The sequence below is a fragment of the Miniopterus schreibersii genome (genome assembly GCF_964146895.1).
Source record: "Miniopterus schreibersii genome assembly, chromosome: 3".
NCBI lineage: Eukaryota > Metazoa > Chordata > Mammalia > Chiroptera > Miniopteridae > Miniopterus > Miniopterus schreibersii.
Window position 1 is genome coordinate 43,558,543 of NC_138103.1, and position 27,005 is coordinate 43,585,547.

A 27,005-nucleotide genomic window follows, 5' to 3' on the forward strand; every position below is an offset into this window, starting at 1 on the left:
TGTACAACTCCCATTGATTTTTAGAGAGTGCAATTTACCGATTAAAAAAAAAAAAGTAAATTACCTTCACACCCTCAAGTATTCATCAAGGAATAGGTACGTGCACTCATTTTAATGGGTCAAACCCTTACACACACGCTGGCCCTGGCATTTCCAGTGCTGTTCCTGCCGCCTGTAGGGCCAACCACCGAAGTCAGCCCTGCATGTTGGGTGATATATCGGCCCTTGAGCAATATGGGCGGACTGGGAGCGATGATATATTCTGATCTTCTGACTCATGCCACTGTCTAATAAAATCCCTTTCCCTCTCTTCTTCCCATCTGTAATACATGGGACATTTACTGTATATACCTGTTAAGTCTCACTGAGAAAAGTACATTAGGCAATTGATCTTTTACAATGGAAATCTTAATGCTTAGTAAAAAAGGCATCCTTAAAGATTAAAAACAGTGAGCCCTTTATCATAGCTGAAATGGGAATTCTGAGAGAGAATAAAGCAGAAAGAGAAGAAATAGAGAGGAGGAGGAGAAGTACTCTCTACTAGTTAATAAAAACAAAATAAAACAAAAAGTAGTCTTTCTCTGAGCCCTTACTTAAGGGCTATTTCCTCCATGCCAGTGACCTGTCAGGCCCCTAAGCTATGGAAGTCGAGAAATCCTACCTTGTTTTCTTCTCAGGAGAAGAGCACTGAAGGAAGATCTGTGCTTGGAAAGCCGAATGTCTACCAAGGTCCGATCACCCCAGAAACTAGACCTTTCATTTCATTGTTCAATTTAATGGTTTTGAGGGAGCGCCAAAATAATTTTTTAAGATCTCTTTTTTCAATGAGGATTTTTATGTGATAGTCATTTTTATTGTCTACCATTTTGTACTTTGAATAGAATTCTTCTTTGAAATTAAGAAAATGTACTAGAAATGTGATACATAATTAATTTCATAAAAATGTTCATTTTAAACTAGAAATAAATCTGAGGTACTTGTAATTTAAGTGTGATTTCTATACAGGGAAAGTGTTCATATGAAAATCAAAGAAATATACTTTGGAATAAAATCCTAGTAAAGTCTAATGTTATACCTTCTCAAGTCTGATTTAAAATCAATGTTCTTCCTTTGTTTTTTTTTTGTTTTTGTGTATTAAGAGAAATAAAAAGTTGCACTGTCCTAAACTGACATGAACACTTTCAAAACTACATTGCAAAATGTGGGCACTTCATTCCAAGTGTGAGAAAAAGATATACTAGCTTTTCAGAAATATCTCTAGTTTATAAACAGTATATCTAAATAACCATCAGTTGGGGGGGGGAGACTTTATAAACAAAAATGTTTCCTTATTCTAGTAAAGTCAATAATGAATGATCTTTTAATGGAATACTATTCCCACTCTATTCAGTTTGGCACCACCTGTAGAGTAGATTTTTCTAAATATTTGAAACTTGGTAAGTGGATATGAAGTTTATCCATAACAATGCTCCTACCTTGAAAGTTGTACACACTCATTTAATAAACCCAGTTTTACCTGAAAAATAACAAGGAGCCAACCTTTGTTATTCTAAGTCCTGGTCTTATCTCCCTTTCTTCCCTAAAATTCTTTACTGCCCCCTAAGTGTTGTCCATCCGAAGGACATCTCAATAGAGAACAGGTGAAGAACCAATTTGTAAAATACTTTCCCCAGGATTGTAAAATGGCAGAATTTTATGACAGAACATGTTCAGTTATTAGTAATATAGTAAGGGCAAAATAAAAAAGCATTCTCCACAAAAGCTTTGGAGCATGTAGTTTCATGGCCCTTAAAGTGTGCTTCAATTTCTTGCCACTGCGGATCTGTGGGGGTTTTTTTGCACATACCATACAACTATAACATATAACCATCTCCTTGTAAACAATTTGAACACACTGGTGATAATTAAAATGCAAATGTCATAGGAACACATCTGAGAGCACTACTTAGTACTAGCTGAGGAACAGTCCAAAGGGATGAGATGATAAATTTCCAAAGGGTATAGGATGGTTAGGTTTTCAAAGCAAAAACCATTTGTTAATATTTACTTCAAATGTGTGCTACTGGTCCCTGAAAAATGCATGTTTTTAAATGTTGTGTTTACTTGTAATTTTAAATTTAACTCATCGGTATTAGGTATCCATTAATACCATAGAAGACACTATTTTTCATAAAGCAGTCACATGCATGGAAGTTAGGATTACCAACTGATATATATGTATTTTTTGCACCTCAAAGACAATCACTATAGCGCATCTCATGCTTCCACACCTTCCTGGCTGACGACCGAATGCGTCCAGGGTCCGGCTTCCAAAGCGGACGGGAGCCCGCTTAGTTCTCTGGCAGGACCCCATCATTCTGCTGAGCCCCAAAGCCCAGAGCAGGGTCGTCTTGCCCTTTCTGGGGGGCCGCTGCTTCCGTCACAGTCTTCAGCTCCTCCTCCTCCTCCTCCTCCCCCTCCTCCTCCTCTCCTTCTGGGGCTGCCACCTCTGTCCCGTCCTCCGGCGCCTCGGCAGCATTCGCATCGGCCTCTTGGACTCGCTCCGAGGACGCCGCCTTCGTGGGCCCGGCCTCCGGCCTCTCGACGGCCATCTGGGCCCCGTCCCCTGGAACTTCCTTCTCTGGAGCGGCGCCGACAGCTTCACCGCCGTCTTGGACGGGACATGGCTCTTGGCCGGCCTTCTGGCCCTCCTGGAGGCTGCTATGGCTACTGCTGGCACTGCCCAGCCGCGACGAGGCCACCACGGCCTTCACCGCCGCCTGGTCGGGAACAGAAAAGGGTCAGGTGTCACCTCCACTGAGCATCCCAGGTCAGAGCCCAGTCCCAGCTCTGCATTTAGGCAGTTTACCTGATACGTCAGTGCTCGGTCTTTCAAAGTAGTAGTATACCAAGATGGTCCTATGAAAACTCATTTGGAGAATAAAGAAAAATCTCTTTAATCTTGAACAGGTCTGTGTATTTAATTTTCTTAATTGAAAGCCTGAGTAAATAAATGTGTTTGTCCACGGATTACCAGTTTTCAAAAATTTTAGACTGTGTTTCCCAAAGTATTTGTTTCATGAAACACTGGTTCCATAGATGTATTATAGGAGGTGCTATAGGGATAAAAGAGTTCCAAGGCTATTTAATCCAGGGTATTTCGAATTAGTTTAACCCTGAAGCCCTTCCTTCAGGTGTGTTTAGTATCAGCCTGTAATTGGTGGCTGCGTAGAGCACTATTTTTGACCCCGAGCTGTTCTCTGGGATCCCTGTATATACGGCCGGTCCTAAACAATATGTAAGAGAAAAGCACCTAGTCTCTATTCCACATATACTGTATAAAAATAGATATATTTTTCTGGATAATTTTCTATGTCATTTTAATTTTTTAATTTTTACCAAATATGGTAATTACCTGTATTATGAAATATACTTTTAAAAGATTGTTTCCCGATGTTCACATAGTCAGAAGACAACTTTCTGAATATCAGTTTCCTGAATAATGCTATTTAAGCAGCTCAGCCTTAAGCAAATGAGAAGCAGTGAGAATGTATTTGGTGAGTAAATCTCAACACACAACACATTTTCCATTGTTAACGATAAATTCTTATGAGAGGATAACACAAGACTATGTGGCTTTATACCAGCATGGTTGGGATTTCAAAGCAGGATTTTGCATTACCAGAAGAGATGAATAATAGTATTAGATAAAGAATGATGGAAATATCTTTGATAGTTCAAGATAAGAGAGATATCTTTATTTAAAGAAACAAGTCAAACGCCATCTTACCTTAAGCTTGCGCCGGGCGTTGAATTCTTGGAGCTTCTTTTGAGCAGTATCCATGTGTACAAAATTGGCTGCTTTACCTGTGACCCATGGGTGCTGGAGAGCTTGGAAGGTAGTCAGACGTTTCTTAGGATCCAAGACAATTAATTTTCTGACCTGAAGTGATAAAGAGCCATAGGGAGATTTTTATGGTGACTTAGGCTTGCCCCTCTGCTTGGGAACTTCTGGATCCTTTTCTGTTTCCCTAGAAGTACCACTGAAAGTACTTAAAAAAAAATTTTTTTTAACCCCTCAGAGATCACTTGGGTAAGAATGGCTTCAGCCAGTGGTAGCTGAGGGAGTCTGAGAAAATAGTGGTGTGGGCCACCTGAGAGCCCAACTGTCAGATGACTTTCCAATAAGATCAAAGAACCAGGTCCTGGCTGGCCTGGGGACTGAAAGCTCTTTCAAGGAGAACCAGCGACTGAATGATTCTAGGCTGCACTTTGCATCGCTTAGGATTCGGAACTTCTAATACATCTCTGCGGGGATGAAATCATTTGCTTATCATCATTCTTTCTGTGGGGATTAAATGACAAATGGGGCTAGTATCACAGCCTTTATGACTATGCCGCAATTCATACATTTACGGTTCTCCCTAATCCTTTGAGGTCTTGGAGGAATAAGCAGAGTGCTGGGATAAAAGCCTATTTAGAAGTAAAGGTGTCAGTGGCTTGTGGGCATAATTTGTTTAAAGGACTGAATTCAACCGATGGCAGCCCATTCTGGCCTGCTTGTGAGAATGAGCGGACAATAGGTTGCCAGGAAGATCAACAACCCAAATAATTCCTGGTCCTGGGCTAAGAAGGGGGTATCTGGAATGAGTCAGAGACTCTGAAATCAGAAGGCATGTTCAGACCCTACTTATGTCTCTAACAACTTTTGTGGCCAAAGACCCACATCTGGACTGAGTGCCGATGGACACCCTCCTGGGCCCTTTCCAGAGCTTCCTGCCTGCTCTCTATCTGTGAGTCTGTCTCTCTTTTGCTTGGGAGTTCAGTTTGTTCATTAAATTCCACATATGAGTGAAATCATATGGCACTTGTCTTTCTCTGGCTTATTTCACTTAGCATATAACCGTTTCCATAACCTTATCAATTCATAAAGGAGAGATGGAAGGAAGCTCAGGAAGATTCAGTGACTTGTCTAAGGTCAAACAGCTTGTAACTGGTGGAAGCTGTATTCAAACTCAGGTCTGTGCTACCTCAGAGCTCATCTTGTGGTCACTACACCATAGTGGTTCCCAGGCAGTCGGCTTCTCCGGCCTTTGCTCATGTGTAAAAGGAGGAACTTTGAATGATTTAAGGCCTAAGGTCTTTTCTAACTCCAATTATCTAAGAAGAACTGAACACAGGCTAACAAAATCTGGCAGCGTGTCAAATGAAGAATAAATATTTGGTTCTCCTTTTGCTGCTTTTCTGTAAATTATGCAAAGAATGTGTCTTTGGGGTAGAGACACTGCTCAGGCTTAAAGTCTGAGAAGAGGTGGAGGGAGGCATAGATAACTAAGAAAACACACACACAGCAGTAAATGAAAATCTGACAGTAGTCATAGCTATCATGGGTTGAACAGGTGAACTAATACTTTTATGGCAATGATGCCTAATCGTTAACATCCTTCACAATTACTTCCTTCCCTCCCATTCCCCAATCATCCTTTTTCTCCTCCCCATCATCACTGTCCTCTTTTCTCATGAAAATGCAAAGAATTTATTGAAAGCCAATAGGTACTACAAATTTACATATACCAGCATCAATCTTTACATTTGAAGATACTGAAGCACTGAACTGTTAAGAAGCTTGCTGAAGGTCAGAGAGATCCAGGACCCAACTCCTACAGCGCCCCCTCCAACCTGAGCCCCCCACTCATGGGCACTGTCGCCTCTGCTGAAAACAGAACAGGCGCGGGTTCTGCTCACAAGTACATATTTACGGGCTCGCGGATTCCTTTAGTTGTGAAGTTTTATAAATGTATTGACCAGCAGGATTTAGTTACATGAAGAAACATCATTGCTAACCCTTTTACCCATTTAATTTTGAGATAGGTACCAGTGTCATCCCAGATAAGAAAACTAAAGCACAGAGAGGTTAGATAACAAGCCCAAGGTTATACCTTTAGGTTATGAGGGGGAGGGGGGGTGGACTTGGATCCAGCTGTGTCAAATTTTAAAAGCCCATGGTCTCTGTCTTGATTGATTGTTTCATTCCGTAAACATTCACTGAGTCTGTATCACGCGCCCCTATGGCACTAAGATCTGGGCACACATACTTCATCCTCTTTGGAAGTTCACAATATAACTAAGGAAGGCTTTTGCATAGGTAAATATAAGTGATGAGTGTCATGAAAGAGGGAGGAAGCCCAGGGACCAAGGAACAATGTGGCAAAAAGAAGGAACCAGTTGTAGGAGGAGGAACTGCCAAAGGGGGGCAGACTAAGCCTCCCAGAGGATGTCCAATGGCAGCTATGGCTTGAAGGTAAGAGTCACCCCTGCAAGAAGGGTGTGTGTATGTGTGTGTGTGTGATGGTGGGGAGGAAGAGGGAGGAAGAATGGAGGAAAGAACAGTTATAAAGTAGAAGAGAGGGCAATGGCCCATATCCAGGGCTACACAGATGAGGGATTGGAAGTCTGGTGCACTGGAGTGCAGAGTCCAGAGGAGAGTGATGTGACCTAAGTGGCACAGGAAAGGGTAACAGGCTCCAGACTGGGCAGTGTGTGTAGAGCTTGTTATAGATCTTAGATTTTACCCTAAGAGCCTTAAAGCAGGAGAGTGATTTATTTATAAGAACATTCTTCTGGATCCTGTGTAGAGAAGGGCCTGAGAAGAGGCGGGAAGGCCAGATAGGAGGTTGTGGCAGTGGCCCAGTGGGAGAGGGTGGAGCTTGGATTGGACAGTGGTGGTGGAGGTGGAAAGAATAGGATGGAGTCAAGAGGTGTTTAGGAGTGTGAGGCCTGACCTGAGGGCAAAGCTGGGAGGACACATCTACATGTCACATATACTGCCTCTCTTCGGCTTCTGCTTCCAAGGCACGCTGGAAAAGTCGTGCCTACAGGGGATCTGCCTCATGAAAGAGCATGGATGGTAAGGAGGAAATGTGTGGAGGGGGAAAAGCTTTGGATAAGGGGTCTAGACACCTGGATCATTAGTTCCCGACACTGACTTTCTACTGGGAAGCTATGTGACCTTCGGGCAGTCATTTTGCTTCTCTGGGCTTTAGCACATTCATCTTAGAAATGGGGGGAAGTCATCTTAAATGACTCCTAAAATTCCTTGGAGATCTAATCTTTGTGATCCAAAAGTCAGCTTTTAGTAGTTTCTGGAGAGGATTGATGGTAAATGTTTTAATCCCATCGTAGTATCCTCTTTATTTCAGAACAGGTGGGCCATCTCCCCACTCATTTCCTAAATGCAAACAAACTTCAATATAAGCTTGAGTGACAAGCCAAGTAAAACAAACCAACAACAACAAGAACAAAAAACAAACAAAATGTACTGTTAGTATAGTGTCACTTGTTTACAATGCCCATGATGCATGATGGGACTTGTGTTAGTATCAGGATATTTTAATAAGTTGAAACATTTCAAGAAAAAATGTTTTATTTGAAATACAACCAAATCTAGGTAATTGCAAGCCATGTTAAAACGATTATTCTATGGAAGTGATATTTGGATTCGCCCAGCACATCTGTCTTGTCTTCCTTAATAAGGCTCTACACTGACAAGGTGGAAAATAATCATTAATTAATATTGCAGTAATTTGTAATTTTTGATAATTCAGCTAACGAGTCAAACATATCTATTTTTCATTATCTGTAAGGAAAATATATTTGCATTGTTTTATTAAAAACACAATTATAAAGAAATAAAGTATTAAGAAGGGCACATTTTAAAAAGGATACTGCCCATTAATCAGATAAAAATGGATGTGAGGGATTTTATTTTATTTTGTTTTGGTCACACTTACCAAGTCCTTGGCATTTAGAGATACTTCATCCCACCAGGGGGAGATAAAGTAATATTCACAATTCAGAATCCTCCTGAACATGAACTGATCGCCTCTTTCGTCGTAGAACGGTTCAAATCCACAAAGTCTAGAGGGACAAGAGATGGGGAATAAAATGTCCTTAAAAGTCTACATGTATTTCACCATTTATTTCTGTAGACATTCAAGGCTGTTCTTTCTCACAGCTTCCTGTTACGAATGCAAGTCTATTCAGCACAAGTATGAAATCGCCTTGTTACCATTCACTTTTGAGAGTGTAAACACACAATCATGTCTTCAGGAGGCAGAAACAGATACAAAACCAACTTAGGGTTTTTAAAAAAGCAGTTATAATAATATTAATAATCATGACACAAAACAACAATGATGACAGCTAACATCATTACAGGCATCATGCTCATGACTCTCCATGAACTTTTTCACCAGGAATCGAGACTTCACCCTCTCCCACTGCAGTGTCCGCACAGAGGATCGGGCTCCAGCACAAGGAGAGGAAGGAGCACGTGTCCACACCTTCACAAGGAGGCAGCTCAGCCTTACCTGGCCTCCGGTGCCCCCTCCACAACACTAGAAAAATATAGCCCATTGTTGGTTAGTTATGGAGACGTTAGCCAACTTTCCAGGTTTAGTTTAGGGACCTCTTGTGTTTCCCCTTTTGAAAATCTAGAGAGAAGTGATAGTTCTGAAGGCATAGTACGCAAATGCCTTCCTTTCATCACAATCACGTTGGCAAATCTGTGCGTTGGTGACAGGTGAAAAGTTTGTCATGTCAGCCTGAAGTGCCAAAAACGAAAGAAATGTGACACACAGCAGTGTACACACACATTACACACACACACACACGCACACACACGGAGTACAGAAACCCTTCAGAAATGGAAATATTCGAATGCTGACAAGGGCAGTTTAAGAGGGTATTAGGGTCACACAGGCCTGAAGTGTGAATGTACAATACAAGGCAGTGCCAGGCCATTGGGCAGAACTGCAGTGTTGAAAGCCGAAGGACAGAGTTTGAATCCTTGACTTTATCTGATTCTGACTGTGACCTCAGCATTACAGAAGTTGCTTTTGTCTGTGGGGACAAAGGGTTTAGGTATAAAGGGGAGAGGGATGAGCATTCCTGTGAGAAACAGCAAAACGGCCTTCATCTCCAGTCTACTGTCGTCCTTAGAAACAGCAGAGTCACAACCCAAAATGGCCTGGTGGAACTTTCAATAATAAAGGAGATGCACAGGTCCAAGGACACAGTCCACTGGAGAAAATGTTCCAGTGAACCTTGCCTGGTAGACTTCATCAATTATTAATGAACTACAGATTAAATAAAAAGTCCCCAGACCCCCTGGCAACTGGCAAGGAGACACCTGATTGGTGGTGTCAGGAGCAAAGCAGATGTGCAGTCCTTGGTTCATCCTAGCTCCATGCCCGTGTGGGTGGCAGAGCTGACAGAAGTTAGACCAGAATTAAGGGATATTAGTTGTAAACGGCAATCTTATTTTCATTCTGGGTGTTCCAACTGCTTGCTTTCAACCAACACCTATTAATTAATGACCTTAAGTAAACTAGGAGAAAGGACCTTGACAGACTTTTAAAATTATTTTCAGGGCTATAATAAGACGTGTCTCCAATGATCACACATTTTTCTCTTCATTTTTCCATGTCAGTGGCAATACATGGAGTTTAACTCATTCCATATTTCAGTTTTTCAAGGCGAATGTAACTTAATTTCCTACCTTCATCTGTCTGAGTTCTTATTCAGCCTTAATGCTTTAACTCCTCCCATAACATTTCAACATGAAATTGTAACTGGTTGGGCATATTTACATTTTAGGCACAAATCTGACTCATTATTTGTGTAGTTCAGTTTTTCACTTAACCTCCAGAACTGTGAAAATAAATTTCTGTGTTTAAGTCACCTGGTCTGTGGTATTTTGTTATGGCAGCCTGATCTGACAATACACTTTCTTTTACACCCTCTAAAATCTCTTTACAGATTTGAATATACAGGTTCCAACAATTAACCCTGCAGTATCCTCGAAATGACAACCAAATCTACTTGATTTGAATTAAATTCTGGAACTCATTGATATCTTGCTTTTTAGCTGTTCTAGACATCTTCCTCACCAGGCATTCTTCCATCATTTTTTCTTAGTTCCCTTGTGTTCGTCTGCAATTCCATCATCTCTTTGGCAGATTTCTTGAAACCCCTTGTTTATTAGTAGACAGGAGCTCAGGAATGGAATTGGGGATAACAGAGAGTGAGACATTTAGCCCATTTTTTTTCTACCAGAGAAAATGTTTCTCTGAGTTTAGGGTATTAAACGCGAGGTCCTTGAGAACCTAACATATAGGAAACAAAATTGATAGCCAAAACACATTTAAACCATTTCTGATAAGAAATGTACCAGTTTGGGATTGTTTAAGAGATTAAATAGCTATTTTTCCCTTTAAAAAGGACCAATACCCTAATTATTTTGACAAGATGAAAGTAAGTAAAATAAGAGCTTTTGAAATAGGTGAACATGAGTTTCACATTCATTATTATCACCAAATAATGAACTGTTCCCCAAATCTGCTATGCATTGCACAGCAGAATGAAACACAAAAAGCCCTGGACAGAAGTTTTAGGCCCAAGAATAGGCCCAAGAAAATTACAAAAAAAAAAGCAATGCTCATTTTCAGAAAATTCTACCATTAACTATATTTAGTATGTCATAGAAAATCTCAAAAAGTCAAAACTTAATCTTGCTTTTAATGAGGACTGTGAGTACCTAGCAAATATCATAGCAAAGGCAGACAGTTTGCATAAAGATTGCTTTTCTTCACTTACAGGATGTAGGTGATTATCCCTACAGACCACATGTCCACCTCAGGTCCGTAGGCGCAGCCTCTAAGAATTTCAGGTGCTGCAGGAAGAGCAAAAATTGTGTTAAACTGGAGCTAAAATCAACACCTACATTTAAATAACAGGCAATGGGGAAGAAATGAATTCATCAACATAAACTTCAGAACGGTTTTCTAACCAATCTTCTCTCCCCAAACCAAAGTAGGAGGCTACAAATTCTTATGTCTATGTTAGTGGGAGAAATTATAGTCTCTCTATGTTCAGAGTGCATAAAAAGAAAGCTATTAGCTTTAATACTCTACATCATGTAGAGCTCTGTCTCTGCCACAAAAGACCCCTTACTTCAAAGGGAGCTTTGTACATGGAAAAGAAAGGAAGGAAAGTTTAGCATAGTAAGAAAAACAGGTACAAGTATGCTGCCTTGAGAACTCCGTCTGCTTGGAGCATGGGGTGTCCATGCATGTGTGTGTGACAGTGTACAGGCCAGAGGCCAGGGCAGACGGTGGGAAGGACTGGAAAGTCACTTGTGCTGAAAGGATGGAACAGGAGCCAGGAGGCACCCTGGCATATGCCCCTCTATGGTATTGAGAACTACACATAGGTCCCCCGAGAGCAGCTGTCCCCATGAGTCTGAGATTGTGAACTGAGAAAGAAGGGTTTCCCTGGGTATAATGAGGCTCCTCCAATCAGCCCTGCCCACACTGTGAAGGAAGAAGGGATCTCAACTACAAAACAGCCCTGTAGTATGGAACTGTGAAGAGGTCTTTCATGTTTTTACTTTTGCAGCTGTGAAAATGTAGTTAACTGAGCCTAATCATTTGCCCCAAGGATCCATAGTAAGGCGCTGTTGGTTTGCCTTACTAACAAAGGAAGCACAGAAGTGAGGGCTCTAACATCTATGCAGAAATAGGGCTCAGGACGACAGCCCAGAGGGTTCTGTTTCTATTTTGAACAAAAGTGCTGTAGGTGTCAGTGGGGTCTCTGAGGGAAGAGCTGATTGATGAATAATCAAGGCTGGAGGCCTTGGGGACTGGGGCACCACACCACATGCCTCCTTCCCGCTGGGGACAGGAGAGCAAGGGAACTGGATCTCTGTCCACCCAGGTAGGCTGAAAGTGCCATATTGCCAAAGTGAGCTCTAGAAGGAAGCTGTCCTCATGGGACTCTGGATTTAACTTATAGGAAGAAACACAGTGGATTTTCCCGACATATTCCCATCTGCTCCCTTCTCCCCATCCTTTCCAATCAGGATAGTCTCATTCCTGTAGTACTTGTGTTCCATTAGCTACAGGAGATGGAGAGCCTGCGTGGTGAAATGGGAGTGGGCCTTACAGCGCTCTAAGCTGCAAGTCAGCAAGTGTAACCTTGACAGAATCGTATCTGGGGCCAAGGAGTTTTTCTCATCCATAGGCAATTTATTCCTAGAAAATTTCCCTTTTAAGATGTAATTAACATAATTAAGAAAAATGCATGCTCCATGCCAACACCATGCACTCTGTCAGGTTAGCTTTCATTTCCCAGAGCAATCTGTACCCCACAGACGGTTCCTCTGGGCCCCAGCAGCCCCGACACTGAACTCCCACTCACAAATGCTTTGTTCGTCATAGTGCGTTGGAAACTCAAGTTAGCCTGCCACTCTCACGAGGGGTCCTATACCTGTCTGTGTCTCAGAGATGTTCAGTCTGGGAGCTGAAATGCATGCACAGAAAGTACTCTCCCTGCTCAGTTCTTCACAGCAGTGAAGTGCTACCAAGTCCCACACTGCCATTTAAACATAAATACAGAAGTATGCTGGGGAGAGTCTTATATTTTCTGGGTCTTGGTTTCTACCTCTAAAATATGAATGAACTGGACTAGCTGTTTCCAAGTTTGAGTTTTAACCTGCAGGCTACTGGGATGTCGGTAAAGGGAGAGTCACTGACAGTTTAAGCAAGAGGAGACGACAAGCGCTCTACCTGCGGAGCCTGCCAGAGTGCCTTCTGTGGCTGCAGCTCCGTGGGCTCATCTGTCGGCTCCTGTGAAATCAACCCCCCCAGCCTCTGCTGTCTAGAGGTCAGCACGTTGTCTCAAAGGTCAGGTGCTTCCTCTGGCCATTCTTCATAGCTCCCAGGCGAACAGCCCCGGATAAAGTGAATCCCGTGGAACAAACTTCTTTTGAACCCACTTTATAGAGCATCTAGATTTCTTACTGGGCATGGCAATATCTGCTCCCCCTTCACAGCACTGGGTGCAGCCTTACTTTCCAGAGGCAATGTATTTCCTTGTAAGGCACGTGCTGCAATGCAAGTACACTCGTGGTGTGAAAAGCTAAACTTTCCACCATGAGGCTCACTGAGGCAAAAGGTATATAGAATGTTTTTGTCCCCCAGAACAAATTTCTCTTAAAAAGATTTTAATAAAGGAATTTATAATATTTATTAATCATAAAATAAAATTTGGGTGAAACAAACTCTAAACACCTAGACACAATTAGATACCATTCCTACTATCCTTTAAATATTTTCCATTACTAGTTAATGTGACCTTGACTTCAGAGCCAGCAAAACATACAATTGTGATCTATCCCTTTCCAAGAGCCAAAGGTTTTCAAGAATGAATTTCAGGCTTTGGCACACCAGGGCTTCAAGTCTCCTAGGTATCAAATGTCCTTGCAGGTGAGTCTACAAACCTGTGATTTTCTTAGAGTGAGAAATAGTTGACTACTTCCAATTTAGTTCAAGAAAAGACATCAGCTAGTCCACCTGTCAATGCTATAAGCACATCTGGTTATCCTTCGTATCTTTTCTCACCTCATTGCCAAAACAAACCAACAAAGTGGAGGAGGGAGAAAATCATTTCAGGTGTAATAGAGTCTTTTAGAATGAATTAAAAATAATTTAGAGTCATCTTTTCTGAAATAGTCAATAATCATTTATTGATTTTCCTGGCTATCTTCTAAGTGGATCTAAGTTTTCTGCCCATTCTTAAAATTACCTTATCATTAATGCTATTGCCCATAGAAAACTCAATTCTACAGAGCTCCTAGGAGAAGACATACTGCAACCTCCAATACAGAATGATTTGGGAACTGCCAAGATACCAGACATACCTTTTTAAAAAGCAATTTTAACTGAATATAAAATTATATTAAAACCCCAACTCTTATAACATTTATTCACCAATATGCCACTTAGACCTCACAGTCCTGTTGTTTGTTTGTTTTTTAATAAGATCATGGTACCGTTAAAATATCTAGAGATTGATTTCTATCTAGAGATAGGAGTGAATGCTGATTTATTAAATAAACCCACTGTACCCCAGTTCTGGACATGGTTTTACATAAAAGACATCAGGTGCGACCTACGACACGCAGGGACCCTCCGTGCTAGGTTTTCCCTCTTTTCCTAAAGCCCTAGGAGGAAAAGAGAGGATGATTTTCATCCTCGATTGCACCTTCATTTTGTCAATGCCTAGATGAGCTTTATGATCCCTTCCTACCTGTTGAGTGAAAACTACAGCGTGGCATTCTTTATCAGAGGGCTTTTTCAAACTCCTGTTAACTGTTTGGAGAAAGACAAATCCAACAGAGACTGAGGTGAATGAAATCAACAGGTTCACTCATTCACTCATTAAAGAAATTGTGAGCGATCTATTAAGCACCTGCTGTATGACAGGCAGTGTGCTAGGTGGTGCTGGGGGAAGAATAATGGGGAGTTAAAGAGAACAAGCCTCTGCCATCATGGAGCCTACAGTTTGGTGGGGGAGGTAGATATTAATCAAGAAAACCATGTGGAGAAACACAAAGTGGTTGCTGGAAGTGCTTAGAGGGACAGCGTCTCTGAGAGAGGGCTGACCTGGTCAGAATGAGCAAGCAGTTTAGCCTGAGATGTAAAGGACCTGGAGAAGCTAACTAGGCAAAGGGAGCGAGGGTGGTGATTGGGGAAAGAGAGAGAAGAGGGTTCCGGGTGGAGAAAGCACATATGAAGGGACCTCGAGGCAGGAAGGAGCAAGGGGCAGTCAGGAGCTGGGAGAAGTCAGTGTGGCTGGAGCACCGCCCGGCGTGTGCAGTGAGGCTCAGCTGTGATGAGCACAGGGCAGGCAGGTCACAGCCAGGCTGCAGATTCCAGGTCAGGGCTGCTGTTTGTTTTTAAATTCTCTCCTATGATTTCATTTTAGCAATCCAAAACCTATGGGGGGGAAAAATCTATTTTCATCTTAAAGCCTGAATCTGTCTTTGCTCCTATCGTACAGCATAGGGCAATTTTCACTGTAGAGGCTTATCTTGAATTCAGTTTCTTGGGGCCACAAAAATCCACTGGCATCACCAGCACAGCCTCCAGAAGTCTCTCTAAACTTGGCCTCTGGGGAGTGAGCAGTGAGAAAGGAGGAGAGTTATTTATCTGTCAGAAGCAGAAGAGCAGTGTCTGGAAATAGTCTCTGCTTTTTCTCTGTTCCCAACTTGACCCAGAAACCCATCAGAGAGGATGCACTTGGGCAGCCTCCGACAAGTGGCAGAGGGCCCACGCTGGGTGGACTCCTATGTTACTGTGTTGCATACATTTGGCAAGTACAGGGCACAACCTTTTTAACTCTGTCATGTGCAATTTTTGCTCTGACAGCAGAGAAGAAAGGCAATGTCCCAGTGCCCTGCGCTGAGTGTTAGAGTAAAGCTGGGATCAGACTGGGAGGCCGCAGGAGCAGCCCTGTCTGTCGGTTTCCTGCAGCGCCTCCTGGAATCCTACCAATTCTCTGCCTGCAGTGCTGCGAAGGGTGGGAAGCACTGAGGAGGCCCTGAGGCCTCTGTCACTTTCGTTATCTATGACTTGTTAGCGAGGAGAAAACAGTTTGAATGATGTTTTAAAACACAAATGATACGTTTTATGTTCTAACTTGTCCTTTCCATTTTCCTGGGCTCTCGGTCTTTTACACTAGAAGTATCAGTCAATCCACCCCTCTCTAAATAATTTTCATTTAAGTTGTTCAAAAAGTCTTTGCCGTGCGAACTGTGTAATATTTCTCTCTAAATCTTATAAATGGGTGAAGAAAGCTAGCCTGTTTCCTTTCCCCCCCCCCAATATTTTTATTGATTTCAGACAGAGGAAGAAGGAGAGAGAGAGAAACCTCAATGATAAGAGAGTCCTTGATCAGCTGCCTCCTGCCTGCCCCCTACTGGGGATCAAGCCCGAAACCTGGGCATGTGCCCTGACCGGGAATTGAACAGCAATCTTCTGGATCATATGTCGCCGCTCGACCACTGAGCCACACCGGCCGGGCTAGCCTGTTTCTTTTCCTCACCTTACTTTTCCTGAATACCTTGAAGAGGAAATAAAATATTTTGAGAACACCTAGTACTTTCCAGAAGAGAAAAAAATAAACAGAGCTTCCTCTTATTACCATTGAAAGTTTCATTCCTATGAAATCCCCTTTTCTGTGATTCCATCGAGCCCTCCCACCTTGGAGTGCTCACTGTTTGTCCCGAATCTTAATCAGACTGGATCTCCTGGTCACTTTATAGTTGTGACGGCTGCTGGCCCAGGACAGCAAAGGAAGATTAGCTGTTGAAAAGCTGCCTTTCCACTTGTGTGGGGTGAGGTGGGGTATAAATAAGGAAACCTAATAAATACGCCCAACTCATCCTAATACTGAAACGATTTAAGAATCTCTTTTGTATATGGAGATGCAAATGTAAAGTAATGGACTTAGAATTCAAACTCTGACTCATGTTAAGTCTGGAAAATACTGAGTTTTGCTTTAGAGGTGCTATAAATCTTACTGATAACTATCAATAATGATTCTTTTGAAACTTTTTATTTTATTTTATGCATATGTTTTCAGCAGCAACATTCTAAAATGGAACATTTTGCAGGGTGTTCAGGGCCCAAGTAATATATTTTAAGCAAGTCTTCTACCCACTTGCCATCAATCACCTCTTCCTTTTGACTCTTTGCCTCGCATCATTCCACCCTCAGATGTGTAATAACGGAGCTGAGCCTCACAGCACTGTGAATTCTCTGACACGGCTGGTTCTGTTCCTAAAGTAGTCACTTAGAGTTACAAAGAAGTGGGTGCAGAAAGTGATTTACAGTATGGAGAGCCAGAAGTTAAGGACTACCAGGACCTGAAAAAGCTGTCTCTAAACCAAAGAGAACAGGAAAAGTGAGGATATCATGTTGGTAAGAATCTCTTTAGACTCAATTTTATCAGCCATCTCAGGCAAATTATATTTGGTTAACTTTGATTTAACTAGGTAGTTGCCATACTCCTCAACTTAGTTGATATATATGTATATATACACATACACACACACACAAAGCTTTAGTGGTAATATTTAAAAACCATGTACCGTATACCTTCTGGGTTATACAAAAATTAGCAGGACTCTTCCTCCCTTCCCTTGTTGACAGCCCTGAACCCTGAGAGATGAGTCAATGAGCTTTTGTGACCATTTTCCAACCCAGGGAGGCAGCCTCTTCTACTCCCATAGCTTTAGATGTTAAAATATTGTTTTGTATATTGAGCCCCAAATCTGTCCCTTACAGGATTCATTCACAATTCCTAATTCTGTCCTGTGGAGCTCCCTCTGCTATTTGATATCTTTGAATGATAAATGCGGTTCCTTCTCCTCTCTCTGGCCTCTTAATGGTATTGCCCAGGGATCAATCTGGGTCATTTCCTTTTCTGTCTGGATAGTCTCATGACTTTAAATAGCACCTATATGCTGATAATGCCCACGTTTGTATCAACAGCCATGTCCTTGCTCCTGGACTTCGAACATATACATTCTTCTCCCACATGTCATCTCCTCTTGGATAGCTAACAGACATCTCAAAATCAACAAGCTTAACCTGTTGCTCCAAAAGTCTTCCAGTAAATGCTAACTCTATTCCTCCAGTTGGAGCTCTCTGATCCCCTCTCACCTACTGTTTCCCGCCTCGTCACTGCTCTCCAACCAACCAGCCTCCTTGCTGGACCTTAAAGGCACCCAGGCGTGTTCCTGCCTCAGGGTTGGTGTGCTCTGTCCTCTCTACCTGGAACGTTCTTTCCCTAGACATCATGGGCTTGCTCTCTCCCTCACCTCATTCAAGTCTTTGCTCTTATGTTCCCCCTGAGAGGTCTTCCCTGGTCACCCTGTTTAAACTGCAGACTGGGCTCCCAGCACATCCTATTCTCTTTCCCAACTCTATATTCTTCCACAGAAACCATCACCCCTTTTCATCTAATTTGCACATTCAGTTTGTTTATTATATGTCTTTGCCCACTAAAATGTACCATCCTTAAAGAGAAGAGGTTTTGTCTGTTTGTTTTTTCACTGCTGTATTTCTAGCACCTAGAACACTGCCTGGCGTACAATAGGAGTTCACTAAATATTTATTGAATAAAAAAAGGAGCAAACATCTACAAAATTGAAGTTCTACAGAATACACATTGTTTAGGTCAGTACCAGACTAATGCAGAGACCCCAAGAGATGCATTTCCTCTAGAAGTCAAACTCCCAAGGCAGCTTACAATAAGCTCGCATTCAACCCGCAGAGTCCTCTCCTCTGCAAGGTCAGGAACAAAGGAGCTATGGACTTTGCTCACCACTTTTTCCTTTACCTGGCACTTGTTCATTTGGATCAGGCATCGAAAGCATGCCTCTGGGACAGTCATATGATGGCGTGGGGACACAGTCTGTCTTGGGGACAAAGGGCTGTCCCCAAGACAGGAACAGGAGCAGGAGCTGGATCTGGGCCCCTTCGCCCACCCGCTTAGCACTCTCTCTCCTCTCACCTTCCCAACTCCCTTCCTATTGTCGACAAGCCCCGTGGGAACCCTCGTGTACACACGCTCGCCTGTCAAGCGGAATATTACAGAACGCGCAGTTGACATTTTACTGGGGATTTAATTCTTCTAGTTTTTAAAAAGTTCACAGTAGAAAGAAAGTCATCATTGGGGGTGTTTAATTAATTCTCAGATGAGATCATCCCTGACGTGACTCGATTACCAATGTCATTTGATACTCTTATTATTTCAGCTCAGCTCTTTAGTCCTCTGCATGGAACAAAAACACATCTTTTAAGAAACTCTTCTGAAGGCCTGTGTTTTATACTTACTTCTTTTATTTCATATAAATATTCCTACATTTTTCACATTTGTCTATGAGTTCTTAGGGCAGAAATCTCTTCTGACTGTAGGCTGCTGAAAAATTGTCTTTGATTTTGGTATAGTGACCATAACAGGTTATTTCTTTAAAACATTGTAATGTGTCAACAACATGGGATTATCACTGTAACAATGACACCCTGGAAAATGCCAAGAGATATTAAATTCTTAATAGCTCTGGACACTGAAAATAAAACCTGAATAAATAGACAAGTAGAAATATGAAATATAAACATACACAGTTTAATTAAACTTATGACTGAATTAGATAGTTGGTATTAGAAATATTTTTTTATCAACCCATCACTGTCTTAGCTTCTTTTTTACTCTAACAGTCTGTAGAGTAGGCCCTTGAAGAATGTGGGCGTGAACTGCACAGGTTCACGTACACACAGATTTTTTTCAATAAATACATGTAGTACTGTAAATGTATTTTCTTTTCCTCATGATTTTCTTAATAACATTTTCTTTTCTCTAGCCTTATTTTAAGAATACGGCACATAGTACATATATAAAATATGTGTTAATCGACTTTAGTGATTGGTAAGGCTCCCCCTCAATAAAAGATTATTGATAGTTAAGTTTTGGGGAAGTCAGAAGTTATATACAGATTTTTTACTGAAGGGGGGTGGTGCCCCTAAACCCCAAGTTGTTCAAGGGTCAACTATCCTTCTTTTTTGTAATTGGCATGGGTAGGTTTGAATACCCGAAGATTTTAAGTCTTAAATATCTAAACCAGTTAAGACATTTTGGTAGTAATATTGCATAGTCACGTTGTAGCACATTTGTCAGGAGTCATGGCCCAATGGATTTTTTTTTGGAAACCTATTTCTTTTCCCAAGAACAAGTTGTCGAGCATTTCTTTAATGTTGAACTCTTCATGGACTATTTCAGAGAACTAGTCATTGATTTCATTTAGCTGGGTCACAAATTTTAATTTTCTGGCCTGGAGTTTTGTTTCAACTGGGCACATTTCCCAGGAAATAATATTTGCTTAAACACGCAGCATCTGCGATTTTTATTTTGAGATTCACTTTTAGAAGAACCCTCCGGGATAAAGGGTCTATGAATGAGACCGAATATGTGGCTTTTCCTTTTTTTATTTCTTGACAAATGACAAATGACATAACATAAACACCCACTTTCCAGTGTACATAGCGATAATTGACCCAGGATGCAATTATAAGCAAGGAAACAAGCTCACACCTTCCCTCTCCATCAATTATATGGGCCTCAAACACTTCAAGTTAAATGTAAAGTCTGTGTAAAGTCACATTTTCAGGAGCATGACAGTGATTCTCACCAGTCTTGTACTTGGATCTCACTTCTAATTCATTCTATAAATGGACAGTTTCCTCCCCACCTAAGTATCTCAGAAGGACACACACCAAACTGATGACAGTACTTAGATGTGGTGAGGGGAGAAGGGGCTAGAACTGAGGGTGAACCTCACAGGGGACTTTAGCCTTGTCCACGGATGGCCTAATTGTAAGACAGATAAACAAAAATAGTCATTATTATATTAAATTTTAAAAAATTCAGAACTCTGCATCTTTCCTCTGTTCTAGGCCACCCACTTCCTCTGCCCTGATGTTACTGTGACTTCTGTTTTTCCCTAACTCAGCTTTTCCAGTTTTTTTTAGTGTTACTATACACAGGTGTGTTTTTTAAATCCTACCCCCTCATTTACTGCCACTTTGAGGCAACACTTTAGTGTATTTCCTTTTGGGTTAAGAGAATGTATAAATAAATGTGTTTATTTATAGATAATTTAGACCATACTCTTGTAATTAAACACATTGAACTTGTTTTTAACTTCCAAGCCTGCCTCAGACTATAAAAGTGCTTCCATACATTTATTTAGTACTTCACAGTCCACAAGGCACGTTAATTTTCTGTCCCAATCCTCTCCCCTCCCCGAACCGCACTTTTCTTGCTTCTTTCCCCTCCTTTTCTTTTCATATAGCTAAGGACTCCTTCCTGGTGAGCCTCTACCAGGACAGCCGAGTGGAAGGATTATCCTGATCACACTCAGCCACCCGATCCCCTCTTTCCCCATTATACAGAACCCTAGGGCAATATGGATATTTGCAGGGGGAAAAATAGTAAATGGAAAATAAGCCTTCATTATAAGGTGTCATTATCTGTAAGACAGGCTTATTTATGGCAAGGCCAAGCATCTGATATGGTATTTTTACAATCATTTTACATCTGAAAAATGAATGATTGGATTTAGGAGTAGGTCAAATACATTATCTGCAAAGAAGCTGTTTGTGAAGTGACAATAAACTGTGTGTAGATTTCTGACATGAGAAGGACAAGAGAGAGCATTTACAACAGCTTTCTAATTTGTCTTTTTTTTTTTGCCTCTTTTCTCCTCAAATCCATCTGTCATAATGTCACTGTCAGGATATTTATAAAATACAGATTTGATTTAAAAACATGATGGTTCTGATTAAGAACCTTTGATAAATTACTATTATCTATCAAAGCAATTTGGAATTGTTTAGACTGATGTACAAACTCTTTGAAAATACGGTCCGTCTGACCTTTCCAAATCCATCTGTATCCTCTCTACCAAGGAGTCTATGTTCCAGTCTTGCAAAGTGACAAAGTAACAAATAGTCCCTGAACTTGCCAGATGCTACCACTCCTCTGTGACTTTTTCTGTGCCTGCTGACAAAGAATACCTTGTGGCCACCTCTTCACTTGTTAAACCCCTATTCATCCTTCAGTGCCCAGCTGAAATGCTCCTCTCTCTGTACCCTTGAGCCTTTGGCTCAGATAAATATAAAACGGACCATAATAAACTCTGATTAATTGAGTACAGGTCTTTCTGTTATGGCCCACAAAATCCTTGAAGGGCAAAACCATATTGTATTTATTCATATAGTCTCAGTGTTTAAGATGGAGTCTATTAGACAACCAATGTTCATTTTATCAATGAATGAATCATTCATTCATAGAATGGCCATTCTGTAATGCTGCAAAAGAGAACTGCACTTACCACTATGATGAAAGCCCCTGAAAGGCTGCTGCTCTCTCTCTGTCACAGAAGGGGCTCTGAGAGATCACTAATGCAATCGCTTCCTGATCTTCCCATTCCAGGGCTGTTCGATCCTCAGGAATTGCTCCAGCCTGCCTACCTCCTTGGAATACTTAGTGTTTGGTATTAGATAACAATTATTAAATTACTCATCAGCTTTCTTGGGGGAAATCCTTAATTTGCTTTATTATTTTTTTTCTCAGTTCTCTTTCAATGCTCCTATCAATTGGTCGGCAATTAGTGATCATAAATGGGCAACCCCATCTGGCACATGGTTACTAAATTCAGCCCCCCTCCCCCCCGCCCCAGTCCTGGAGATCTGGAGGCACGAGAGAAATCCAGGAGGAGAGCTAATAAAGATGCATGAGTTAGAGAAAGGGGAAGGGCGCATGGCGCCATTAGAAGAGAAGGGTCATGGCAGGCTGTCAGCTGACAGTGCTGAGGAAAATAAAACATACAAAAATGAAACAAGAAGATGCCCATAGGGAACTTGGTGTAGTGCAATAATTTTCACTTGTTTTCTCTAGGAATGGGAATCTTACTCCTGAGCTCGTGGTAGAGACAGCCAGTTGTCTAATGCAATACTCACCTTGAGTAACAGAGCCCTGAACTCAGCTGGGGTAGCAACATGCCAGCTCCTGAGGCAGTGTGAAGGCTGTAACTAAGTACTGGCCAAAAGGATCTAAGTGGAAGTGGGGGGCTTCAGTAAGTCTACTTAACAGTGTAAAGGTACACCCTTTTTTAGTATTTTCTCCTTCCTGTTGTGTAGAATGCAGATGCAATGACTGATTTCCAGCAGCCATTCTGGACCACGAAGCAGCACACTGAGAAATGGTAGAGCAAGACAGAAAAAGCCTAGATCCTTGGCACTAAGAGCCATCACACCTGCCGAGCCATAGCTATAGCACCCACCAGGGTTGCCTATCTTTAGGTTTCTAACATGAGAAAAATCAACTACTATCTTGCTGAAGCCACAGTTATTTTGATTTTTAAAAATTCACTCCTAATTGATAAACTACTGTTGTCCACAAAGAGCTTAAGATCCAGAACAAGAATATTTGACACAGGGTAAAATGCTAAAAGAAATATAAGTACACTTAGTTCTGTGTAATTAATGAATTCATGAACAATTGAGCAGCAATTTAGATTTACCAGGAAAACTAACTAGTTAACGGCAAAATTATAAAATGTTTATGTGAACATGGAAACCTGAGGAAATGGGAGAAATCATGCATGAAGCTACTAATATTGACTACAGATATTTAGATTTTTACTTCTTACAATAACCAAGTAATAACTTTTGACATTTAAAAAATTAAAATAGAAAACATTTTAAACTAAAAGCAATAACTGATAAATATTTCTATAAAGGAAAACTATATTGATTTATCTATATTGCTTTTTTAAAGAGGAAATTCTACAATTCTGTTTATAGGCTCTTGGATACCTGGATTCCCATCTCTGATCCATTAACTACTAGAATCTTGGGAAAATCATACTCATCGGACCCTAATAAAGTGAGAATGTTAGTAAATAAACTTTAAAGTTTCTTCCAGCATTTACATCCTATGAATTTAATTGTACATTTGTTTCGGGGGATGTCATACTGCACTTTTCCAGTCTGATTGCTATGAATTCAGTAGTTAAAATGAGTTAGTTATGTAGCTTTTATGTGTCTATTTCTTTTTTTTTAAAGATATTTTATTGATTTTTTAAAATATTCTTAAAATTGATTTTTAGAGAGAGAGGAAGGGAGAGGAGAGAGAAACACTGATGAGAGAGAAACACAGATCAGCTGCCTCCTGATCGCCCCCTACTGGGGCTGAATCTGCAACCCAGGCAGGTGCCTTGAGAGGGAATTGAACCGGTAACCTTTCAGTGCACTGGATGACACGAACCATAGGAGCCATACTGGCCAGGGAATAATGTGTCTATTTCTGATGCCATGGAACAGTAAGACAGGTAACTCCAAATACCACCCTTTTCCTACAGTTCCATAATGGCTTTTCCATGCACATAACATGGTATATCTTAACGTGCTGTACTTTTTTGGCTTACATGTCATCCCCACATAGATTGTGAGCAGGCGGGGCTGGGAGCTAGAAATGTGTCTCCCTAGTGCAAGCCCTGGCTTGGGTTTACAACAGGTGGTTTTGTCGAAGAGATGAGCGAGTGAAGGAAGACTTGTGTAAAAAGGTGACGATCTTTAGCTGGTTTGGCTCAGTGGTTAGAGAGTCGGCCTACTGACTGAAGGGTCCAGGGTTCGATTTTGGTCAAGGGCACATACCTTGGTTGCAGGTTCGATTCTCTTTCTCTCTCCCCCTCCCACTCTCTCTGAAAAGCAATGGAAAAAAATATCCTCAGGTGAGGATTAAAAAAAAAAAAAAGATGATTCTAAAAGAAACTGATGGCTAATCTTGTGACTGATCATTTGTAATCTTGTCTCTTTTCTAGATTAGGATTTTAATTGACTTGTGACATATTCATGAGTCACAATATATTTAGAAATTTTTGATAACTTTTGCAAGCTTTGGGTTGTGGCCAGATGAATTTAGCCATCAAGAAAAAAAGAATGAGTCTCATCCTGGCATGGATTAACAGCTATTGTTTTGTCTCTCAATTGTGGACTGTACGTGGGGTGACTTCAGGCCATCCTGGGAGATTGGGCAAGAGGATGTGAGGATGGTTGCACTGTCCATCTCCAGAAACTGGGGAACTCTGGCGAGGAAACCCCACCTGAGGCCCTTCTGTAAATGAGGCTAGGCCAGTGCCATCAGTGTGAACTAGGGACTACCCCATTCTCTCTGTTGTTCTATGTATCACCTGAATTAATGACACACACTTCCTCACACACCTTCCCAAGTAAAAGCAGAAAAGGAAAGTGACAAAGCTCATGGCTTTAGTTTCAAACACAAACAAGGCTGTTTCCCTGTCTTCTTCCCTAGTGATGATCTTTCTACTCCTGAGTGGGCCCAAAAGGCAGATGCAGAGCACCCAGTCCTTCCTCCCTGTGCCCCTGCCACCCCTTCTGTTCTAGAAGGGGTGCCTTACAACTGGCATTATAGAACCTCTCATGAAGAAAAAGTGGTGTATTGTCGATATATGCCTTCCTGCGGGTACTTGCATCAAATTGTAAACATTTTAAATAGAGATATTAGGAGTTAAAATATCAGAAAATTGAATAAAAATAGGTTTCAAATGACAATAAAGGTGAAATATCAGTACTAAAGAGCGTACCACAATACCCTGGCGTTCCACACACCGTCTTCATGAGCACTTGATGTTCCACAATTTTGGAGAGTCCAAAATCAGCTAACAACACAAGGAAAAAAAATTAATAAAGCTAGTTTTTTCTCAGCTTTTATAAGATGACACAATACTTCTGTTATTCAAAATAAAACTAGCTCATTTGTTTGCTTGTTTTTTTGTATTTGATGATGGGTAGATGTAGGTGGGGACCTGTCACCAGGGAGAGAAAACTAAAAAAAGGAATAATAATAATTTAAGTCTTGCTTTAAATTGGAGAGAAATATGAGTCCTAAATACATTTTATACTTTAATCTGTAATTCCCAGCTTTTAGCAAATAGGCTATTTTTTCTTGAATAGTTGCAATAGGTATATTTTGTTAAATATTAATTCTGAGATTTATGAAACGAACTCTAAAGGACAATGCAGAATTAGTGATATAATTCAGAACTGTTAACCCAATGGAAGAAATCTAAATAAAAAATTAGACTTTCATAAGTGTCAAAGAAATTAACAGAAACATCAAAATGTTTATTCTACTTCAAAATAATGTCACTCCCTAGTGTGCTTGAATGGATAAGAATTTACTCTTGTATGAGGAATGTGACTCTTTTTTTCCCCTGCAAAAATCTTTTTTATTTATTCCTCAGAATATTACCTAGATAAAACATCATCAAAAGTTGCTATCATTATGGTCTGCTTGCTGGGCTACATCGGTCTCACTCAGGAAACACCAGGAACCCTTTTAAGGCCATTCTCAAGAGAGGCAGGTGCAGGATTGATGCCATTTTAGACTTCAAAGGTAAACCCACTTTTCCACGGAGGCGCCGATCCTTATCAGAGAAAGCAGCAGGAAGTCCTTCAGAAAGAGAGGCGCTCCGGCCTAAATTAGTATCTATCCATCCATTTAAAGAAATTTCTTTAAGGACAGAGTCTGTGAAAGCGACGTGAAAGGAACCGGGACCCCCTGCGGCCGGCGGCCTTTCAGGAGTGATTATGCCAGCACGTGGCTGCCCGCGGGCTGCAGCATCTTTCCTTCAGTTCTCGCATTCGCGAGGCACCTGATGTCCTTTGGGCTCCTCGATGGGAAGTACGACTTAGTTTCAAAGGTGTTAACACTTACCAATGCAGGGAACTCGTCAGATTAGCATGATAAAGGAGAGCACCTAGGGAGCCAACTCCTTCAGAGGTTTCAATTTTAAAAAAGTTAAATCCTGTACAGGCCAGACAAAACAGATTCTGCTAAGAGAATCCATCTAAAATAAATTTTACTTTTTTTTTTTCTTCAAATGAAGATTTGTTTTGGAAGGCACATGGAAAGTGATTTTTATATACCTTTTTCTAAAATGCTGACTGAGAAACCTCTTTGGGTAGATCAGAATTTCCCAAAGTTCATCTTTGTAGTTCTTCAAAAATGCTTATTGGGGAAAAACAAGGTTTCCAGAGTCAAAGAAGGTTTGGGGAAAGCCTCACAGGCCACTATATGAGTTGTCAGTGTACACGTTAGTATTTTTAAGGTCTGGGGGAAGACATGTACAAATAAAAATCTTGTTTAAGTTGGCATTTTCTAACATATTCTAACTTATCACCTCCACAAATCACTTCCACCTTCCCCCAAAGGGACTGATTCATCCTTGGTCACTCAGCTGTGGAACCAGCTTCCTGTGGGGTGCACTTTGGGAAACACGTCTCAGTTTCTCTGTTCATAGAAACAAGTGACCTAGAACCTAAATTCACTGGTAGGTACCAAACATTTTGTGTCAAAGTTCTTGATTATCTAAAATTAAGCTCCTTCTAATTTGTGGAATAAAAGTTAATAACCAGGAAAGAAGTGTTATGCTATCTGTGATTTTCTTCTACATAAACATATCTACAAAATACAGTCACCTCCAGAAGTTCCTGTTATTTCCAAGAGTTGTGATTCCTTTGTGTGTCTGGTAA

The 27,005-nt window shown here is 41.1% G+C and overlaps 1 protein-coding gene across 2 annotated transcripts in view; it reads right to left on the reverse strand.

The window, feature by feature from the left end:
• Window positions 1-1,129: 1,129 nt before the first annotated feature.
• CAMK4 (calcium/calmodulin dependent protein kinase IV) overlaps window positions 1,130-27,005 on the reverse strand; it is a 137,263-nt gene continuing 111,387 nt past the window's right edge. For both annotated transcript variants that reach the window (XM_081131141.1, XM_081131140.1), the window contains 5 exons: window positions 25,055-25,129; window positions 10,636-10,711; window positions 7,770-7,896; window positions 3,770-3,922; window positions 1,130-2,759 (listed from right to left, as the gene is read on the reverse strand). In XM_081131141.1, coding sequence (XP_080987267.1) covers window positions 2,331-2,759; window positions 3,770-3,922; window positions 7,770-7,896; window positions 10,636-10,711; window positions 25,055-25,129 — 860 coding nt within the window. In that variant the 3' untranslated portion in view covers window positions 1,130-2,330. The remainder of the gene's footprint in view (window positions 2,760-3,769; window positions 3,923-7,769; window positions 7,897-10,635; window positions 10,712-25,054; window positions 25,130-27,005) is intronic.